Source organism: Narcine bancroftii, chromosome 2 (genome assembly GCF_036971445.1).
Source record: "Narcine bancroftii isolate sNarBan1 chromosome 2, sNarBan1.hap1, whole genome shotgun sequence".
Taxonomy (NCBI): Eukaryota; Metazoa; Chordata; class Chondrichthyes; order Torpediniformes; family Narcinidae; genus Narcine; species Narcine bancroftii.
The window spans coordinates 95,989,152-96,007,213 of NC_091470.1; the positions used below are offsets into that span (position 1 = coordinate 95,989,152).

Sequence of the window (18,062 nt, forward strand, 5' to 3'; positions counted from 1 at the left end):
AATTCATCTTACACCATATCTACCGCTCTTAAACATTTATTTACATAATTTTTAATTGTAGGCACTTCTTCATAAATGTTGGCCATTTTCCCTCTCAATTCCATCAGTTGAGTTTTATTGTCCATAAATCCCTGTGTAACTTGTATTGCCATATTATCCATTTTAAGCATGAAATATTCAGATAAAGATACAGTAGCATCCCCTTCAACAGTTAAGGCTTTAAAAGTTTGTAAAGGAGGGGATTTAAATCTCCGAGGCCTACCTTCAATAATTCTTGGCATTTCTTGTTCCACAGCAACCATCTCCTCCTGTGCCACTTGGCTGCAGGTCCTAGCCAGACCAGGTCATTCTGGACTGGTCGACCAACTTGTGATATGCTCCAGTCTTTTAGTTAATAAAAGCCTTGGTTTGGATCAACAGGTCTTTGGTTCTTTCGACGTGCATTACACCTGCTTTCCTCAAATTCCTAAATTTTTGTCTATGTGCTTCTGCAATTAGCTCATAAGCATTTAACACTGCTTGTTTAACAGTCTCTTAATTTGCAGCTTGCCCTGCATTCAAACTAGAGTATGCCTGTTGTGCTTTTCCCTTTATTACACTTTGGAGAATAAGAGGCCTCTTTCAGCCAGCTTGAGCTCTGAACAACCTTTACAAAAGGCTGAAAATATGTATCAATATCACTCTCATCGAAAGGAGGAACCAGATTAACTTCTCTACAAGCCATAAAATTCTCTCCAGGAGTTCAAGCTTCAGTTCTCTTACCTCTCTCCATCTCAAGTTTTAACTTGTCTAATTCAAGCTGCCTCTTTCTTTCAGTTTCTTCTGCCTCATATTTGTTTTCTCTCTCTTCCTCAAACCTCCGTTTCTCTCTCTCTCCAACTCTAATTTTTTCAATTACAATTGGATTTCAAAAGATTTATCCTCAGGAAAATTTTCTAACTCTTTCTTTTCAAATTTTCCATCTTTTATATAATATTTTGCAATAATTCTCTGTATTTCTATTTTCCTTATAAAATCCTTGACTTCAGCAAGCTTTAATTCTCTAGCAGAGTCCATCGGTTCTTGCATTTTTTTTCTCTCTGCAGCTCTGCAAGTGATGGTTGTACCAAAAATTCTCCACTATCAATTGCTGTTTTTCCACACACTCAAGCTTTAAATTTAACTTGGAAAAACAATTTACGAATAAGTTACAAAAACTCCAAAAGTTTAAGATCCCAAATCTCCAAGTATTTCAGTTCTCAGATGACTCCCCACTTCTTATGAGCTCAAAGGACTCAAAAACTGGCAGCAACAGAAATTCACCAAGACTATGGCTACTTAAACAAAACTGGTTTTATTGTCTTAATACAGAATAATGAGATCAATACTTAACTTATTACTATTAATTTAACTTAATCTAACTTAACCCCCTTCTAATTTTTGTGTTCAGGAAAGTTCTTTTTCAATGTCCAATCATTCATTTCTCTCCAAGTTCACTGGTATTGGACAGTCTTCCATATTTGCACAGAATTGAACAGATATTATATTCACCAGGATTCAATGCTTTAACCTAAATTGTTACTGCTCAGCAAGGTCTTTGTTGCTTTCAGAGAGATGTTCATTTGACACATAAACAAATCTCCTTCAATCAGCAACTGAACTGTCTTGCCCCCTCTTGCATTTTCCCAAAAGATAGCCTCTTCTTCCAGTTACCACAAGTTTTTCTTTTTCCCCTATAACAGGAGAAACACAACAACCAGTCACAACCTCTGCATTTGACTACAGAGATTTAGAATATGCTGAACTCAGAACTCCAAACCCATTTTGAAATGGGATCTTGCAGCAGGTCTGCCAACTTGCAGCCTTCACCACAAACTCTTCCAAACAATGAATGTTTTCTCTCTGTTTGCAAAACCACGTGGCCCCACTTGGGACAACAAACTTCAAACAAAAATGTAAAACTTTAGCATCAGTTTAGTACAAAAGACTTCTCAGTTCTTGAGCCTGGACACTGTTCAAACATGCTGGACCATTAATACCTACTTGTGAAATTCTCACAAGCACTTCCTATTGTCTCTGGAAAGCCAACTGCAGACACGTCTACCCTTGCATAGCTCTTGCATGGCAAATTAGATGTTTGTTTGTGAAATGTGACCTAACAACTTAACCTCATGATCTTACCCTTTTAAGATATATTTTATCATAGTTTTATTAATTTATTTTGTAACAAAGGCCAGACTCTTTAACTCTCAACCATCTGGCGATGTGTTTTGCTGTGTATAATTCTCATGCATTGTTTTCTCTCACTCCCCTAGTTTTAGAGGTAGAGGGACAGGTCCTGAGCCATCCCTGAGCAACACTGAGGAGCTTGAGTCTCATATGAAGAGCTTGGAGATTGGACAAAGCTTGCAGGGGAGGGGAAGACTCCAAACAACCTCACCTGTTCTTTCATCAGGAGGCCGCCAATTCTCTGTTGGAACAGCAGAAAAAGAAATCTGTGGGTGAGTTACTGGAATTGAATGTGTTGTTCTGTAGTGGATGGGGTGGAGAGACCTGATTGTTTGTAGATAGATGATCTGTGATTAATGGCTCCCTTGTTTGAAGTGCCAATAGCTCCCTCGCTAACAAACCTGGAGGGAGTTCTTGCTACTTTTGTGTAGCATTATGGAAACATTGCACAAACTCTATCCTCCTTCCACCCTGACTTCATATTCACTTGGTTTATCTCTAGCAATATTCTCCCTTTCTCAATTTCTGCCTCTATCTTGGGAGATAAACTCTTGATAGACGTTTTCTGTAAACCTACCAACTTCCACATTTCCCTTGACTCTACCTCTTCACACCCTGTCAGGATTCCATTCCTTTCTTTCAATTCCTCAGTCTCCATCGCATCTCCTCCCAGAATGAGTTCTTCCACGCCAGATCATTCGAAATGTCCTCCGAAAAAAATGTGCTATTCCCTTTTCTACCATCAAATTGGCCCTAGCCAGCACCATTACCGTCACATCTGCCCTGCCTTCCTTCTCTATGGGAAGCAAGGACAGGATTCCCCTTGTCCTCCGTATTCAACATACCATCCTCTGCCATTTCTGCCAACATGTGACTGCAGGAAGTGTTACATTTGCACCCACACAGCAATTCTTTTGTCAATCTGCAGGCGTCATCTATTTCATCCAGTGCTTCCGTGGTGATATCCTCTTCATTGGAGAGACTGAACACAGACTTTAAGATTGCATTGTTGAGAACTTTGGCTCTGTCTGTCGCAATAGTGACGATTTCTGTGACCACCCATTTCAATTCCTTGCCCTATTCCCATATCTTTCTATGGCCTTGTGCACTGCCAGACCAAGACTACCGCAAATTGGAGGAACACCACTTCATAATCTGTCTGGATGGCATTTACATCGACTACTCCTGTTTATGTTGCCCCCACCCCCCTTCTATCCCTATTTCTCCTTTCTTCTGTCTTTTTCCTTTTCCCTCTGTCTCCTCTCCTCCAGTTCTGAATTCATAGAGCCATTCCTTCCCCCATCAATTCTCACCTTTCATCTCCTATCCTTGTCCAATTGTCCTGTTTTATAAAGAGTTCAGCTTTCAGTCTCATTAGAGAATACAGCACTTGCACAATTCCCATGCATTAAACCTCTTTCCCTAGTTATTTTTTGTTCTTTCCTTGAGCTTTTTTTGGATGTGATCCACAGGATGTCAAGCAAGCCTTAACATTGGTGTGCAAGGGTGCCTGATGTTATTGGGCTTCCTGCCTGCTGGTGGCATATATACCTTTATAGAATTTGTAAGTTGGGAGCTATCATGAAGTTCATTATCATCTGATTGTACACCTACAACCTGACAAAACGGCATTTCTCTGGAGCATGTATACACAATACACTGCGCATACATATAAGGATGCAATTTAAAATAAATGTATCTAAATATTTTGGAATGATTTTCTCAGTTACAGGATACTGTTCCATCACTCTTGCAGCCTGTGAGAATAAGCTATTTCCCAGCCTAGCAATCCTGATTTGATGCTTCCATACCACCTCCTTAATGGTAGTGTGTCAAAGATACTGTGTACTGGATGGAAAGGGTCTTCTATTATTATTTGACCTCTATTTAAGCAATGCTCTTGGTAAATCTTTCTCAATGGAAGAAAGGGAGACCACAGTGATCTTAGCCATTTTGGTGATCCTCTGTATGAATTCTGGGTCCAGTGCTTTGCAGCCAGTGTCTCACACAACAATGCAGCCAGTCTGGGCACTCTGAATTGTACTCCTGAGAAAGGTTGTTAAGATTGGGGTCAGTAGCCTTGCCTTCTTCAACCTCCTGAGGAAGTATAGATGCTGCTGTGTCTTCCTGGCTAACAAAGAGATGTTATGGGTCCAGGGGAGGTTGTCATTTGTATGCACACCAGCAAACATTGTGCTCTCCACTCTCTCCACAATGGAATCATTGATGTGTAATAGAACATAGAACACTACAGCACATAAGCAAGTTCTTTGGCCCATCTCCTCCATCCAGAGCTATTTTTTCCATCTAGTTCCATTGATCTACACCCAGATCATAGCCCTCCATAACCTTCCCATCCATGTACCTTTACAACCTTCTCTTAAGCGTAGAAATCAAACCTGCCTCCCTCTCCATCAGCAGTTCATTCCACACTCTCACCACCCTCTGTGAAGGTCCCCCTCTAATGTTCCCTAAAAAAAAAATCACCTTTGATCCATGTCCTCTAGCTCTTGTCTGAGACATGCAAAATTGAGGGGTATACTCCATACACTACTTCAGTTGAGGACTAATCAAGGTCTGTCTGTTCCTCAGTATTTAGTTTATTCAGAGGTTTGTCTGCTTCTCATTAACTCCTTGAAGCCCTATTTGTAATGGAGAAAAGTGACTGTTTGCCCTGAAACCCAAATCCAGTGCAGCTACAACTTAGTGTTCTGGACTCGATTGTTTTTAGGCAGCCTGTAAGTCATCCTTTGTATCTCTGAATAGAACATAATACAGTACAAACTCTTCTTCCTATGATTTTGTACGACTGATAGAAAACCTTTTCAACAAATTAAACCTTCCCTAACTTAGACCCATAACCCTTTATTTTTCTTGTACCCATGTGCCTGTCAAGAGTCTTTTAAATATTCCTATTGTACCAACCTCCACCATCATTCCTGGCAATGTATTCCAGGCACCCAAGTACAAATTGCCCCTGAACTTTCTTTCCCTTGCCTTATACATAAATCCTCTGGTGTTTGCTATTCTTGTCCAGAGAAAAAAATAGCTATCCACCCTATCTATGCTTCTCATATTCTTGAAAATCTCTATTAAGTTACCTTTTATCCTTTTTGCTCAAAAGAGAAAAGCCTGTGAACCTTGCCTCAGAAGACATGTTCTCCAATCCAGACATCATCCTCTTAAATCTCTGTACCCTCACCGTAGCTTTCACATCCTTCCTGTAACGAATTGAACTGAAAACAATATTCCAAGCGTGGTCTAGCCGATGTTTTATAAAGCCGTAACATTACTCCAGGAAAGTAGTTGAAATGGTCCAAGCCAGTGTTAAAGTTCCACACAAACCCCTTCACCATCCTCATTTCATAGTTTAAACATATCCTTTCTCCTCATGTGTGTATTTGGCTTCTCTAACTATATCTCTCGCCCTAATCACTGGAAGTGAGTTTCATATTCGTAGTTTCTACTGAATTTTATTTTGAACAAACCATGGTGGCAGCAGTAGGCTGAAGGAGCATGGTGCAGGCTTGGTTCCAACTCCTGTGGAATCTGGACCAATCTATAGCACTGCTCAGCATTCTCACCATCTCTGATTTTGGGTTGGGGGTGTGAAGAGCACCGAGCTAAGTTGATGGTTATGACTAGTGCAGCCGCAGGTAGTTCAGAAATGGAGGTGGAGACAGTTAGGTCAAGAGGAGGCAGCTCGTGTTGTCTATCTGTGATCCACAGAGAAAAGTAGTCAAGGGATTTCAAACTATGGAGGAAACCAGAGCAGCATCGATTAAGTCAGTAGGTGGTGGGAGCAGCAGACCCGCGGGGGAGCTGAGCATGTGTTAGGCTTCTGACCAAAATTATCTACAGCCATTGACCAGGTCAGTCAGTGCCGTACCATAAATGTTGCCCCTGATGAAGATTCTGTCAGACCCACCAAGGTGGCAGTGAAGCCGGCGAGATAAGATGAGCTCCACCTTGGGCTTGGTGGCAAATGGCCTCCTGATGGGTCAGAGTGCCAACAAGAATTGGGATCAGAGGTCAAGGAGATGTGATGGAAGTTGGTTACAGGCTCAAGCTCAACATCTGCAAGTCCATTGCCGCCACACAACATGAGGGAACCACAGGAACAGGTTATCGGAGGCGATATGATCAACCAGTTGCAGAAATATCTGCCTTTTTCTCTTTTGCAAAATGATGCTTGAGTGTGGCCTTTGGCACACAAACAGCTTTTCACTATATCTTGGCACAAGTGACAACATATCTAATTTCTCATAACAGAAACGTTCATCTTTGAAATGTTTTTGGAGGTTTTGTGTACTGGATCACTCTCCTATTGTTTACTGGGTACTTGAGGCTATCGGCCCACAGCTCAAGTTGAATGAGTTTGTAAAACTGTGCAATATTAATTCCTGTGTCTTATTTAGGGAATCTGTTGTGATGAAGGGGTCATCTGGAAAACCCATATCTCTGGCAGTAAACCACATCAAAATATCCTGCAGAAATAGAGCTGTATATCAATACCATGTCACCTTCAGGTAGGTAACACTTAGCATCAATATGTGGGAATGTTTTTGCATTGAGATGTTTGGAAGTTGCCCTTTGTGCATTGGAGCTGGCACTGAGAACATGGTTTTATTTTCCACATAGGATCTTTTGGGCAACATGGTTCCTCTTCTTTGGTCAATTTTACTCATGAGGCCCATTGTTCAAAGAAGCATTGGGTTATGGTCATGGGGCATGTAGATACTACATTTAAAGGTGTAAAACAATATAGAGTAAAACCCCTGGTATTCTGAATTCAAGCAACCAGAAAAATCTGTATATTAGATTTGTCTGATGAATAGAAATCAGCAGATCAAAATTTATTGTCATGAATAACTCACGAAATGCGTTGTTTTGCAGCAGCTTTCACAGTGCAAATATTCATATAAACCACCTTACAAAAATAAATTTAAAAAATAGTGCACAAAAAGTCAAAATAAGGCAGTGTCTTTGGTTCATTTATCATTCAGGAATATGATAGCAGCAGGAAAGAAACTGTCCTTGTATCATTGAGTGCTCATCTTTAGGCTCCTGTATCTTTTTCCTGATGGTACCAGAGCGAAGACGGCATGATCTGCGTGATGGGGGTCCTTGAGGATAGAGGCTGCTTTCTTAAGACACCCTCTTATAGATGTCCTCAATGGGGTGAAGTCTGGTGCACGTCCTTCTGGGGTTTTTTGTTGCCCTGAGCATTGGCACCTCCATACCAGACAGTGATGCAAACAGCCAGAATGCTCTCCACGGTATACTTGTAGAAGTTTTTAAGAGTCTTCGGTGACGTACTGAATCCTCAAACACCTCGCAAAGTATAGCCACTGGCGAGCCTTCTTTTTTTTGTTTAATATTTTGATTTTCATAGACTCATAAAATTCAAACAAACAATAGTCATTTTTATCCTTCCCCCTCCCATCTTCCCACCCTTGTACAACTGAAAATAGAGTCAATTAAATTTTGTCGATACAAATTCCAATGGAGTAAAAATCCCTACAGAAACCTAGGAAAAAGCAATCAGAAAGGCTAAGTGACAAAGGATAAGAAATTAAAAAGAACTGAAATTAAATTAAAATAATTTAAATTAAAAAGTAATTCAAAAAACTCAAAACGAAACTGCAATGAAAACGCATTGCCTGTGCCATGTTCCACTTCCTTGATTGTTGGGATGGATTGCTACAGTACCCCCTATTTTGAAAGGAGGGGGGAACTAATTAACCTATGTGCCAATATACTTCAAGCAAGGTGTCATATTTCTTCCTTAGATTGTATGTGATTTTCTCCAGGGGAATGCAACTCTGCATTTCCATATTCCATCATGTGTATTGGGAGTCAGACTTCCATGAGACCGCTTTACACTTCCTGGCTACTGCCTAGGCAGCCTTAACAAAGAAAATTTGGTATTTTGACATTCTAAAACTCACTGCATTTCCATATTCCATCATGTGTATTGGGAGTCAGACTTCCATGAGACCGCTTTACACTTCCTGGCTACTGCCTAGGCAGCCTTAACAAAGAAAATTTGGTATTTTGACATTCTAAAACTCACATCCCCAATGTCTTCCAGAAGGTACACTTCTGGATCCTGTGGAAAATCCACTTTTGTTTTTTTTAGAATGTCCGCCTGGTCTTCCCAGAAAGATCTTACCTTTGTACATAGCCAGGTGGAGTGGACAAAAGTCCCAACCTCCATTCCACACCAAAAACATTTTTCTGCTATTTCAACCTTTGATTTGTGTAATTTTTGTGGTGTGAGGAACAACTGGTGTAATAAATTGTACTGCACCATCCTATGTCTGGCATTGATGACTCCAATCTCGTTGTCCAAACACAGGTCTTGCCACCACTGGTTATTGTGCACAAGTCCGATTCCCATCTCTCCCTCGACCTGTGTTAACCCAGCTTTGGTCCCTCACTTTGGAATATGTAATACATCTTAAAGATAAATTTACACACATTTCCCTGTCGAATTAGAATCTCCACATTACTACATCTAGGTAGTGTCATAGATGGTCCCAATTTTTCCCCTTAAGAAAGATCTTAATTGCAGATAGCAGAAGAATTTTCTATTAGACAAATTGTATTTGTTTCTCACCTGCTTGAATGACATGAGTTGCCTTCACTTGTAACAATTCTTGCTACACCTGATCCCTTTCTGGCACCAGGTGTCAGGATTTTATTACCCAAAGTCAAGGGTATTAAGTTATTCTAGGTCAAAGGCATTTTTTGGAGAAATTGGAAAAGAGAATTATGGTTATGGCCATAGAGTATCCAGTGTTTAAACTTGCAATCCTCTGCAGCATTAACAGGTTATTCAATATGTCCCATTCACTAGTTGTCCTCTGTGCGCAATCAGGATTCATTAGAAAAAGTTGCAATCAAATAAACTATATTGAAATGTAAAGATAATCTTTGATCACATTTGCAATGATTTTACCCTCATTTAGTGCTTACTGTAGCTAAGAATCAACATTATACTCTCCAATTAGTTTTGAAATGATATCTTTGTACATTTTGTTGCTTTTTTAAAAACAAACATTGCTGTTGGGCTCAGCCCTGACGTGGAATGCCGGAATATACGCTTTGGAATGTTGAAGGAGCACCAAACAGTTACTGGTAGAGTCATTGCTTTTGATGGAGCCATACTTTATCTGCCAGTGAAACTACCTGAGGTATGCCCACAATTTCCATTTACAATCATTGTACTATGTCATGTTTACTAACTGGTATTGCATTCCTCCACTTAAAATGGTGCTTGAGACAATAGGGCTTTCAGCTCCTGAGTTATTCCGGAAACTTGTGGGGATTAATTAGGGTATTTGGCAGCATGGACTCATGGGCCGGAAGGGCCTGTTACCGTGCTGTAGGTCTAATTTTTTTTTAAATTACAAAACTTGAGCATGAAATGCGGGTCAATATTTTGGTGCCATTTCTGAAGGGTTGCAGTTTTTCCAGCAGGATGTGAAACCAAAGCCCTCATTTATCTCCTTGAGCAGTGGTGATTAGTACTGTTATAAGAGGTAATGATGAGTTTCTTTGTGACCATTAATTGTCTTGAAACAAAAATGGCTAAAATACCAAAATCTCTTGAGTATGCTGTTCACAAATTGGTGAATTTACAGCCTTTGCAGTTGCAACTAATTGGGCATATGATGTTGAGGCTTTATAAGGCACTGATGAGACTTCACTTAGAGTATTGGGAGCAGATTTGGGCTGCTCATTTGAGAAAAGATGTGCTAACGCAAGAGAGGATTCAGAAGATGATTCCAGGAATGGAAAGATTATATGAGGAGCATTTGACAGTTCTTGCCCTATACTTGTTAGAATTTAGTAGAATGGGGGAGGGGGTTCGATCTTATTTGAAAATTTTGAATGCTGAAAGGAATGCACTGAGTAGATGTAGAAAGATATCCCATGGTGGAAGAGTCTGGGGGGGGGGGAAAAAAGGGCATCCATTTAGAACAGAATTATGGAGAATTTCTTTTGCCAGAGAATGGTGAATCTGTGGAATTTGTGGCCACAGGTGGTTGTGGAGGCCAAGTCATTGGGTTTATTTAAAGGAGAGGTTGTTAGGTTTTTGATGAGCCAGGCATAAAAGGTTATGGTGGAGAAGACCAGGCAGTGGGGCTGAATGGAAAAATGGATCAGGTCATGGTTAAATGGAGGGGCAGACTCGATGGGCTGAATAGCTTATTTCTACTCCAGTATCTTGTGGTCTAAAATGCTTAACTGGCTGTGATGTTTTGGGGTGTCCTTTTTCTCTCTCTCTCTCTCTCTCATATGCAAATATCCCTACCATAGAACATTACAGCATAGAGGTAAGCACCTTCGGCCCTTCTAGTCTGTGCCAAACCATTTTTTTGTATAATTCCATTGATCTGCACCCAGTCCATAGCCCTCCCTACTTCTCCTCTCTTATCCATGTGTGATAGTACAGACCTATCACCAATGTATATAGTTACAGTATCTAGAGCACACATGTCAAACTCTGGCCCGCGGGCCAATATAATTATATTTGGCCCGCAATATCATATCAAAAATGTATTAGAGGTGGCCCGCGGGTCAATATAATTATATTTGGCCCACGGGTCAATATAATTATATTTGGCCCGCAATATCATATCAAAAATGTATTAGAGGTGGCCCGCTGGCCGCCGCGCCAGTATAGTGCATGCACAGCAACCGCTGTGTCCCAGGGTGAGAGAGAGAGAAAAATCCTGGTCCTTGAAAAGTAGTGGTGGGTGGTTTTATAAACACGCTGTCATGTCCCCCGCCCACCCCCTCACCGCAGCGCGGCCTGGCCGGTGTCAGGGGAAGCCAAGGCCTCTTCCCAGCGCCCAGAACCCCAGTGGCACAGCGTTTCTTGGAGCTGCAGATGGAGTCGGGATGCCGGAGGGAAGATTGGGGCTCCCCGCCGGGCGATGGGGGCGCCGGCCGCCGTACTCCGGACCAGCGGCGGGTGCCCGGAGTACACATGGAGAGCGAGGCTGGTCGGGCAGGTAGGGTGGAACCCCCCCACCAATCTTGGGAGTGGCGTGGGCTGCATCGGGATTAGCCGCGCTCACCTGCTCCTCCACCGCTGTCCGGGATCCCAGCGTGGTCCTGAGCGCGGAAACTGCCCTGGAAAGGTCCTGGGACACCGGCATGGAAAGAAAAGGGGGTCTGGGAGAAACTCAGCAGGTCAAGGGGGGTCCGGGATAAACTCAGCAGGTCAAGGGAGGTCCGGGAGAAACTCAGCAGGTCAAAGGGGGGTCCGAGAGAAACTCAGCAGGTCAAGGGGAAGGGGTCCGGGAAAAACTCAGAAGGTCAAGGGGAGGGGGTCCGGGAGAAACTCAGCAAGTCAAGGGTGGTCTGGGAGAAATTCAGCAGGTCAAGGGGGGTCTGGGAGAAATTCAGCAGGTCAAGGGAGGTCCAGGAGAAACTCAGCAGGTCAAGGGGGGTCCGGGAGAAACTCAGCAGGTCAAAGGGGGAATCTGGGAGAAACTCAGCAGGTCAAGGGAGGTCCGGTAGAAACTCAGGGGGGGTCTGACCTCGCCAGGACCGTTGCCCACTCCCCCTCCCTGCCGCAGGCCGATCCGCGACTCACGGTGACGGGGCTGCTGATCCGCTGAGATGCCGCCCTGCAGCGAGAGCCGATGCCCCCGCACTGTCGTTGTCCAACCCGATCGCCCGCAAACCCCGCCCTCCCGCACACAGGCCTGAGTAAGTATTATGAACTTTAATCTCAGGATAAAACGATCTTCCAATAGTTTCATGTCACAGTGATAAATATATTCCTGGTTAAAAATGGTCCTGCACCTGGATACAAGCTCATTAGGCATAAAACTTGAAAAATGTGTAAATCAAAGGATATCTGTACCAATGGAAAAAGGGCATGGCAAATAACCCTGCTAGAGTTCATGCCCTCAATCAGTCACCCATTTGATTGTTTCAGGAATCATGTTATTCTCCCACATTCTCAATAGCCCTCAGATTTTACTATTCGACAGCACACTAGCAACATTTGACAAATCCTCTATAGAGAAATATTATTTATTGAATATTTTATTTCTCATTTGTTAATGCTTCTGGAAAGAGTTTATCCAAAACTATTATTAAACATTTATTTTAATAAGAAAAAGTTTAACATTACATTTGTTGAAAGAAGAGAAAACATGCAGATGTTGTTGAAAATTTTCAATAAATATTTAGTTCGGCCCTCGACTTAGTCCAAGTTTTTAATTTTGGCCCTCCGTGAATTTGAGTTTGACACCCCTGATCTAGAGTGTAATGACTGTGCTTACAGCGATTGGCTGAGAGCTTAGCCACGCCTATTGTCTGGGCCTTAAAGGGTTGTGTCCCTAGCCAGGTCGGATCATTCCAGACTGGTCGGTCACCTGTGAAGAGCTCCTGTCTTTTGCTAATAAAAGCCTTGGTTTGGATCAACAAGTCTTTGGTTCTTTCGACGAACTCTATCTAAATTCTCTTAAATGTTAAAATTGAGCACGCATTCACCACTTTAGCTGGCAGCTTGTTCCAGCACTCTTTGTATGAAGAAGATCCCCCTCATGTTCCCCCTCCTAAACTTTTCCCCTTTCACTCTTAACTCATGATCTCTGGCTTGTATCTCATCTATCCTTAGAGGAAAAAGCCTATCTAAATTTACTCTGTCTATTCTTAACATTTTAAATACCTCTATCAAATTACGCTCATTCTTCTCTCCACTCTTTCTATCTTGTTGATCTTTTTCCTGTAGTTAATGGCCAAAACTGAAAACAATACTCCATATGTGGCCTCACTAATGTCTTATACATCTATACCATAGCATCCAAACTATACTCAATACTTTGATTTATGAGGGGCCAATATGCCAAAACCTCTCTTTGCAACACTATTCACCTGTGACGCCACTTTCAGGAAATTATGAATTATATTCTCAGAGCCCTTTTCTACTGCACTCCCCAGTGCCCTACCATTTACTGTGGACAGGTGCCCTTCCGGCACTCTCATCATAAGTTGAAAAAGGGCCATGAGATCAGTGTGGGGACTGACACAGGACTGTGGGAAGAGAGCAGGGCAATGAGATCAGTGTGGGGGGACCATCATAGGGCTGTCGGGAGAGAGCGGAGCATTGGGATCATTGTGGGGAGTGATACAGTGCTGTCAGAAGACACTGAATATCATGGCCAAAATTTAAAGTACAGTACGGATTCGAGCTCTTGTAACTTTGAAAAATCTTAAGTTGGACCATCGTAAGTTGGGGACTATTGTATGTCCTTTCTTGGTTTGTCCTGAAGGATAGGTTTAATATTCTGAAGAAAATCTCCAATGTTATCAATGTGGTTTGGAAAAATTTCCTCCAGGACCATTGAAATTATCTGAGTTAATGATTTTTGAAATGGAGGGAATTCGTTGCTGAAGAGTAGACTGATCTTAATGATCTTACTTCCTACCATATGTGAATAACCATAATTTTTCATAGTTTTCAAGCTGTCATAACCAAAAAGAGTTTGATTTTGATATATAGATTTGGCATTTGATTCTATGAAACACTATGTTTGTATTGTATCAATTTCAGGGATCAGGAATCCAGTTTAAAAAGTTGGATCAGGAGTCTTTAATATTATTGACAGATAGTATGCCATGACCACTGGATTGTAATTAAAGAAGCATTAAAGAACCCATATGATGTTGGGAAGGAAATAGCCAAAAAGATGACTTTAAGTCGGCATCGGAAATTAGTTTTAAAGTGGAGAAATATGAATGAAGGAAACTTAAGAGCTTGAGACTGAGACTTCCAAAGGCGTGGGTGATGCAAGTGGTAGGTGTTGAATTTTGTGGATGTGCATGAGTCATTATTACCATAAAACATTACAGCACAGGAAACAGGCCCTTTGGATCTTCTAGTCTGTGCTGAACTGTTGTCTTGTCCCACTGATCTATAGCCCTCCATACCCCTCCCATCCATATATCTGTCTAAATTTTTCTTAAATGCAAAAATTGAGCCCACATTCACCACTTCAGCTGGCAGCTCGTTCCACACTCCCACTACTCCTTCTTCAGAGTTCCCCTAAACCTTTCACCCTTAACTTGTGACCCTGGTTTGCATCTCACCTAACCTCAGTGGAAAAAGTGTAATTACATTTACTTTATCTATACCCCTCATAATTTTGTATACCTCTATCAAATCTCTCTCATTTCTATATGCTCCAGGAAATAAAATCCTAAACTGTTTAACTGTTCTCTGCAAATCAGTTCCTGATGTCCCAGCAATGTCCTAGTAAATTTTCTCATAGTGGTATTAGAAAATCCCAGATCCTTAGAGGTGTATGGGGGTGGAGGAGGCGTTGTAGGTAGTGAGAAATGTAAAGTAGGGATCTTAAAATTCAACCCCTTGGTCATTGTAGACAAGAGTGATAGTTCACTCTTCATTCTGTGGGATCACTAAGTTATAAAATTGAAGTTGTTTTGCAGTGAGTGGCTGCTTTTAAACTATTTTTTGGTCTTGCTAAATGCAGAAAGAAAACACTTGGTGGTGAGGTGACTCAGTATTTGAACTTAAAAGCCATTTTGAAGCTGGGCTGTCCCCATTATGTGGATAACTGATGTTGAAGTGAAATGTCAACTGCTTTGCCTTCCACTTCTGCTGCCTGACCTGTTGACTATTTCCAGAACTTCATGTTTTTATTTGATTTTAATTTTGTTTCATCCAAGGTGATCAATCTCAAGTCGCAAAGAAGAACGGATGGCACAGAGGTGGATATTAAAATCCAAATGACCAAAGTCCTGCAGCCAAACTCCAATCTCTGCATTCCCTACTACAATGTGATATTTAGAAGGTATATGGTAGCATTTCTGTCTTTTATATGAGCAGAAATTGCTGGAAATAATCAATAGGTCAAGTAGCATCTGTGACTCGAGAAACCAAACTGATTGAGCCTTCATGCTGAATTAAGTGTTTTCCCCCCCCAATTTGGTCTTTTAGATTTCTATTTCTCCCTTGTGGAGCACTGAATAAACAATGTGAAAAAGTTGGATGTGAACATTGCTTTCTTTAAAGTGTGACATAATATATTTTTAAAGTATGTTGTAGAGAAAATGTCGACACAGGAGTCTGCAAATGCTGGAATCTGAAGCTCAACACTCTGCTGGAGGGACTCAGCAGGCTGAGTAGTGTCAGTGAGAGAAAGAGAAGGGCTACCTTTTCAGCTGCAACTCTTCATCACGACTGGAGATTGTGGTGAGGTGGGAATAAGCCAGGGGCACATGTGAGATTGTGAAGCATGGCAGACAGAGGTAATACGTTTATCAGATGCCATACCGGGGGCAGCAAGGAAAACAAAGGGATCAGGAAGAAGTAGTTGTACAAGGTGGTTAGAAGGCAAGTTGCCATTGCTGGAATATGATAAAAGGTGACAGTGGTGGAAGAAAGATCCTTAATGGAAGCAAAGAAGGGTATGCGGAGGAAGCTCAACTAGAGGAATAGCAACTCTTGTTCTGCCCGGGCAGTCTACATCCTAACAGTATGAACATAGAATTTTATAATATCTGGTCATGAGTTCCCTCTGTACCACTTCTGTTCACCACCCCTCTTCCTCTTTGGTTCCATCCCCCTATTAGATTATTTTGCTCTATTCCAACTTCTTTCCCTCCCCCCCCCCCCCCACCTCTTTGTTTAGTTCCAACTGGCCTCTCTTTATACCATGATTGACATCTCTTCATGAGTGTTGATAAAGGGTTTCAGCTTGTCACCCATATTTCTCCAACTGATACTGTTTGACCTGCTGAGTTCAAACAACAGGAATTGTGTTGAGCTTCATATTCTAACATCCTGTGACTCCTGTGTTCCTCTGCTTCGTCAATCCCATATGTGCCCTGTCCTCTTTATACCAGCTTTTCTTCTCTATGTTCCCAGTCGTGACGTAAGTTCTGACTTGAAAGGTCAACCATTGTTTTTCTCCCAGTCCTGCTAAATTCTTCTAGCATATTGTATTTGGCTGCAGAAGAAGGGTGGCACGGTTAGTGTAGTGGTTAGCACAATGCTGTTTCTGCACCAGAGACCAGGGTATGAATCCGGCACTGTCTATAAGGAGTTTGTACATTCTCACTGTGTCTGTGAAGGTTTCCTCTGGGTGCCCATCCTTCAAAACATCCTTCATAACCTTCAAAACTATTGTAGGTTAATTGGGCAACATGGGCTTGAAGGCCGAAAGGGCCTGTTACAGTGCTGTATGACTGAATTTAAATTTAAAATGTAATTGGAATAGTTGCTGGGATTAGAGGCTTTTTGATCAAAGACCAGTAGTAACCAGCTTGGTAACAATCTTCCACTGTTCATCTATTGAACTATTTTTAAGCTTATAACCCTCATGCTTTTATAATTGTCATTTAATTAAAGATACTAGTTTTGGTCCACTGAGGTGTTTGCCTCAGCCTGCATCGTGAATTCTATCATATTGTGGTCGCTACTTCCCAGTGGGTCGCAAACCACAAGATCTTATTTATCCTTCCTCATTACTCATGACCAAGTCTAAAATAGCCTATGCGTGGGTGGGTTCTGTATCAGACTGAGTTTAAAAAGCAATTCCTGGTGCAACCCACAAATTCTTCTCTGTGCTATTCTGTTGTATGTTGTCTCCAAGTGGTTATTAAACCTATTGAGTCAATTTTGCCTCTCAGAGCAATTTGATCAATTCCACCCTTGCTGATTTTTTTTATAGTAAACCATTTTATCGTGTCCATGGACCCCACGTTGATTCTCCTACCACTCACTTGCACATCAGGAGCAATGATCAGCCATTTAACCTCCCATCCTCCATGACTTTGGAATATGTGAGATCTCAAGATCATCTGGGTGAAACCCACACAGTCATGGGGAGTACACACAAACTCTACACAGCCAGTCTGGATTAACTGCAGATCTGGGAGCTGTGAGGCAACACGGTGCCACCTGAGGAGTGACAGCTGTTGTTGTAACCAAGCAGCCACAAGTTGAGCAGAAAACCCAGGGTGAGCTGCTCTGATCTGATTAGCAGTTGAACCTCTACCCCTCTCCTGACTACTGACTGTCAACTTTGGTGTGTTTACTTGCAATGTGGACATCCCCCTCACGTGATCAGAAACTAAGGGTAAAATCCGAAGGAATCATTGCACCTACTTAGAAAATGTAGCAATTGAAACTGTGCCAATATGAAGAAAAGCTAAGAGGAACAATGCCAGATGGTGTCACAAGCAATTTCAAATACAGTACATTTATAGCCTGACTCTACTTATCAGTATTGTTCTTGATGATGTCTGGTGAATTAAATGACTGGATTTTTCTCACTGTATTTAGGAGGATGGGTGGATCATCATATCATGCACACTGCTTTTCTTTTTATACACAGAGTGCTGAGAATTCTGGATTTAAAGTTGATTGGAAGAAATTTTTATGACCCAACAAATGCTCATTTTCTCCCTCAGTACAGGCAAGTATGATTTATCTCATGTAGAATCTGGAGCACGATAACAGGCTTCACATTTAGTTTCTATTGATGCCTTGACCAAGATCTGACTCTCAAGGTACAGGAAGTAGTGCATATTTATCCATAATCTATTTTTCAAAGTCACTGTGTAGAGCAGTGGCACGCTGGATGAGTAGCTTGATTTTGCTGATGTTGAGTACAAAGCTCATCCTCTCCTGTACTTCAGTGCAGCTCAATTACTGGGATCGGAGCAACTTTGACTCTGGGCTGTAGTTGTGCCACAATGTCCATACTTGCACGAAGAGCAAGAATTGGCTGTACTGGCACTGAACCCTACTTCACTCAATAAAATAAAATTGTGCCTTGAATCAACTCCGTTTCTTG

General features: G+C 41.8%; 1 protein-coding gene across 8 annotated transcripts in view; it reads left to right on the forward strand.

Moving 5' to 3' along the window:
- Positions 1–18,062, forward strand: part of LOC138753926 (piwi-like protein 2) — a 135,849-nt gene that overhangs the window by 53,200 nt on the left and 64,587 nt on the right. For all 8 annotated transcript variants that reach the window (XM_069917494.1, XM_069917493.1, XM_069917496.1 and 5 more), the window contains 5 exons: positions 2,295–2,480; positions 6,627–6,737; positions 9,290–9,407; positions 14,929–15,053; positions 17,601–17,681. In XM_069917494.1, coding sequence (XP_069773595.1) covers positions 2,295–2,480; positions 6,627–6,737; positions 9,290–9,407; positions 14,929–15,053; positions 17,601–17,681 — 621 coding nt within the window. The remainder of the gene's footprint in view (positions 1–2,294; positions 2,481–6,626; positions 6,738–9,289; positions 9,408–14,928; positions 15,054–17,600; positions 17,682–18,062) is intronic.